The sequence below is a fragment of the Sinocyclocheilus anshuiensis genome, unplaced genomic scaffold (genome assembly GCF_001515605.1).
Source record: "Sinocyclocheilus anshuiensis isolate Anshui unplaced genomic scaffold, SAMN03320099.WGS_v1.1 scaffold1390, whole genome shotgun sequence".
Taxonomy (NCBI): Eukaryota; Metazoa; Chordata; class Actinopteri; order Cypriniformes; family Cyprinidae; genus Sinocyclocheilus; species Sinocyclocheilus anshuiensis.
In genome coordinates this window covers 203,174-207,229 of record NW_015560623.1, presented here as the reverse complement: position 1 = coordinate 207,229, position 4,056 = coordinate 203,174, and the positions used below count along the sequence as shown (strand labels likewise).

Below are 4,056 nucleotides of genomic sequence, written 5' to 3'. Positions count from 1 at the left end.
TTTTATTTAAAAAAAAATTTTTTTTTTTTTTTTTTTGGTTTTCAGTATCCGTTAATATGACTTTGATTCAAATGTGTATATTTTTATATATATACTGTATATATATATATATATGTATTGCTGATGTTGATGATTAGAGATTCATGATCTCTGTGTTCTGGGGTATTTTAGTCTCTCTTATGGTCTGTCTGCAGGGTGATTGGCAGCGTGTCTCAGTTCGAGGAGTTCAGTCGCGTGTTTCACTGTCCCAGAGGGTCACCCATGCATCCGGTCAACAAATGCGCCGTCTGGTGACCTTTAACCCCTGAGCGTCTCCTCATCGCCCTCTTTTCCATGACGAACCGCTCCGAGCTGCTCCCACGCCGTTTGATGTTTACAGCATTTTAGTGATCAGAAATCAACTTGTGCTCATCGACACGTGCCATATTTCACACCCATCTTTCTTTGAAATCTTTATTTTTATATACGGATGCAGAGTGTGTCGAATCAGGCGTGATGGTGTGTGTGAGTGTGTGAGTGTGTGAGTGTGCGTTTGCGAGAGTGAGTGTGAGTGTGTGAGTGTGTGAGTGTGTGAGTGCGAGTGTGTGTGTGAGTGTGTGTGCGAGTGTGTGTGCGAGTGTGTGAGTGTGTGTGTGAGTGTGTGTGAGTGTGTGTGTGAGTGAGTGTGTGTGTGAGTGTGTGTGTGTGTGTGTGAGTGTGTGAGTGAGTGAGTGAGTGAGTGAGTGTGTGTGTGAGTGTGTGTGAGACGGTCCTGTACTGTAGGCATGTTGATGTTTGATATGAAGTGTTTTGTCAGACAGGTTCAGTGTTTTTAAGTAGAATCGGCTGCTGAGGTGACCGTCGTCAGCTTGACAGAGGAGACGAATCGAAATACACTGATTTCACGTTGCCCCTGTATGTTGATTCTGTGGAAACCCGTTTCTGCCATGGAAAAAATATACGTGACCCTGGAGCACAAAAGCAGTCTTAAGTCGCTGCGGTATATTTGTAGCAATAGCCAAAAATACATTGTATGGGTCAAAATGATAGATTTTTCTTTTATGCCAAAAATCATTAGGATATTAAGTAAAGATCATGTTCCATGAAGATATTTTGTAAATTTCCTACCGTAAATACATCAAAACTTAATTTTTGATTAGTAATATGCATTGCTAAGAACTTCATTTGAACAACTTTAAAGATGATTTTCTCAATATTTAGATTTTTTTGCACCCCCAGATTACAGATTTTCAAATAGTTGCATCTCAGCCAAATATTGTCCTATGCATAAATCTCAATTTTACAAAATTGACCCTTATGACGGGTTTTGTGGTCCAGGGTCAAAAAATGTAATTGCATATTTTTCTCTCACAATTATGCCTTTTTCTCTAAATTGCATTTCCAAGTTACACACTCGCAATTCTGAGTTGAAATCTCAAAGTTTACATCTTTACCTTTTTCTCGCAATGCTGACTTTTGTCTCGTAATTTTATTTTTTTCTTGTAATTCTGAGTTTGCATCGTACAATTTCAACTTTTTTTCCACAATTCAGACTTTTCCCCCTCATACTTTTGACTTTTTTTCTTGTAATTCAGACTTTTTCCTCATAATTCTAAGATTACATCTCGCACTTGACTTTTTTTTCTCATAATTCACAATTTTTTCTCATAATTCTGACTTTTTTCTCATAATTCAGACGTTTTTCCTCACAATTCCAACTTTTTCTCACGATTCAGACTTTTGTCTCATAATTCTGAGTTTATATGTTGCATTTCTGTTTTTTTTCCACCACAAAATAAAAATATTAGTTAATTAAAATTACAAAAGAACATGACTTTTTATCTCACAGTTTGGACTTTTTTCCTCACACTTTCAAGTTTACACTATATCTCGCAATTCTGCGATTATATTTCACTATTTTGAGTTGATATCTCACGATTCTGAGAATTGTGAGGGAAAAAAAGTCTGAAATGTGAGATAAAAAGTCGCAATGACGTTATTAAATGTCTTTATTCCATGGTGGAAACAAGCTTCCCGTATGATTCTGTGTTGAGCTTTTCTCAGATTGTAATTTTAATGTGATAAAAGGTTTCATGACTCTCTCGTCCAGATCTGGAACAGATGATTTTTGCATGATTTTTCATCTTTATGTTGTTTTCCGCTCAGGACAGAGACCCATGGCATTCTGGGATAATGAGCGGAATATTTGAGACAGATGACAACTTATTTTTTAGATAAAAATACGAGTTTATGTTCCTGATGTGATTGTCATGTGATCTTTTTTTTTTTTTTTTTTGTGATGATCTTTTGGACTTAAAAAGAACCCAACATTTCTGTCAAATCCAAACAAACATGTATGCAACTGCAGCCTCTCCAGTGTGAAGAAATGAACATGTTTTTGCCCGTGGAAGATGAAAGAGTAACTTTGTATAGATGAATTATATGAAAGTAAAAAAAAAAAATGTACAGGTCAAATAAAGCATGTTTGCTGTTAAAAAGTTCGAAAACATACAAAACACACAAAACCAAGAAAAGTAAAACAGCGTTCAGTGAAGATCTGGAAAATGCTGAATTCTCCATAATCCATGTTTGGAATAAAACAAAGTCATATGCAACAACTGAGATCTTTCTTTTAATTTGTTTTAATTTTTTTTATATAATTTACACAGTATTCACGTGTTGAATTTAAATACAAATATTGGGACTTTTAACTTTTTCCGTCAGTCGCTAAGCAACACTCAAACCATAGCAACGTGTGTGACTTCATTTCTATGTGATATTCCATTATATAATGTATTATTTTGAAAAGTACGCATGCGAGATATATCTTATAAACAGTTTACTACTAATTCTTAAGCAGATACTCAAATAGACAACAAATATCTATGAAATCTGATGTACACGCGTCTGTGGAAACCAGACTCGTGACTTGTATTTTGTAATCTGAAGTCCGGAAGTTGTCATCGCCGACTTCGCAGCCTCTGCTTTGCGCGCTTGTGTTTTGTTTCCTGTTTGCACCAAACAACGAATTCACAACAAACAGAACTAAAGGTTATAAAATGTGAGTTTACTTTAATTAAATATGATCTAAGATTAAACCCGCATTTAAATGGACTCGAGCTCAAAACCCTCCGCGGGACGAGAAAAGGTAAACATATCTTCAACATTCACACTTTCAACAGCTTTAACGTTAAAACAGATCACGCGACATCAAACTATCGAAATAAACATTACACGTCATATATTTAATTTAGAATAATGTTGTTTAATTTAACCATAATGTATTCAGGTGAACGCTGGGTTGGAATTAATGAGCATTAAAATCAAACTGGCTTTAACTTCCGCTAAACTTCCTGTTTTTGATCACTTCTGCTGCTTTAAATGATGATTTGTGGTTTTTTAACTGGATTTAAAACTCATTTCTAAACCTAGAAGAGTTTAAAACAAAACATACAAACCCAAAACACACTTTTGAAGTTGTATTTAGTTCATGTATTGTAATAACAGTTAATAACAGTACAGAGTAAACATACAGAACTTTGTAATATATGATGCTTTTTTATGTTATTCTTGTCTTGCGAATGTAAAACTCATTAAATGTCATTTATACTAAACTGTATATGCATTACATCAGAATTCACTAGACTGACTAATGGGATATTATTTATTTAATTTCTAACACTGTTTTTCATTATTTAGTCTCATGCATTTTATTCAAGCAAGTACTAATTATTAGCAATTTAATTTACAGTGTTTCTCCCGCATACATTTAATAAAATAAAATCGAGGCAGTCATGTTTGTAGTGTGTGTGTTTGTGCTGTGTGTCACAGGAGGGTGTGACGGAGCCCCTCAGAGGCCGACCGATGTCTGACAGCGTGTCTCTGGCCTCTTACTCCGAGTATCCTGCGGGACGTCCCTTCATTAACACACCCCTGCCCTTCACTAACAGAGCCGTCAAAGCCTTTCCTGAGAGCAGCGGTGCAGGTACACACACACAAACACACACTCACACTCTCTCACACTCACACTCTCTCACACACACACTCTCTCACACTCACACTCTCTCACACACACAC

General features: G+C 35.9%; 2 protein-coding genes across 4 annotated transcripts in view; both read left to right on the top strand.

Annotated features, from left to right (window-relative positions):
- Positions 1-294, top strand: part of LOC107681907 (endothelin-converting enzyme-like 1) — a 38,295-nt gene extending 38,001 nt beyond the window's left edge. The window contains exon 18 of the mRNA XM_016478279.1: positions 195-294. Within this exon, the coding sequence (XP_016333765.1) occupies positions 195-294 (100 nt within the window). The remainder of the gene's footprint in view (positions 1-194) is intronic.
- A 2,647-nt stretch (positions 295-2,941) lies between these two features.
- The window catches only part of cep57 (centrosomal protein 57), a 24,717-nt gene continuing 23,602 nt past the window's right edge, over positions 2,942-4,056 (top strand). For all 3 annotated transcript variants that reach the window (XR_001633314.1, XM_016478283.1, XM_016478284.1), the window contains exons 1-2: positions 2,942-3,127; positions 3,811-3,964. Coding sequence is in view for 2 of the 3 variants with exons in the window: in XM_016478283.1 (XP_016333769.1) it covers positions 3,089-3,127; positions 3,811-3,964 (193 nt within the window). In the remaining variant the exon portion in view is untranslated. The remainder of the gene's footprint in view (positions 3,128-3,810; positions 3,965-4,056) is intronic.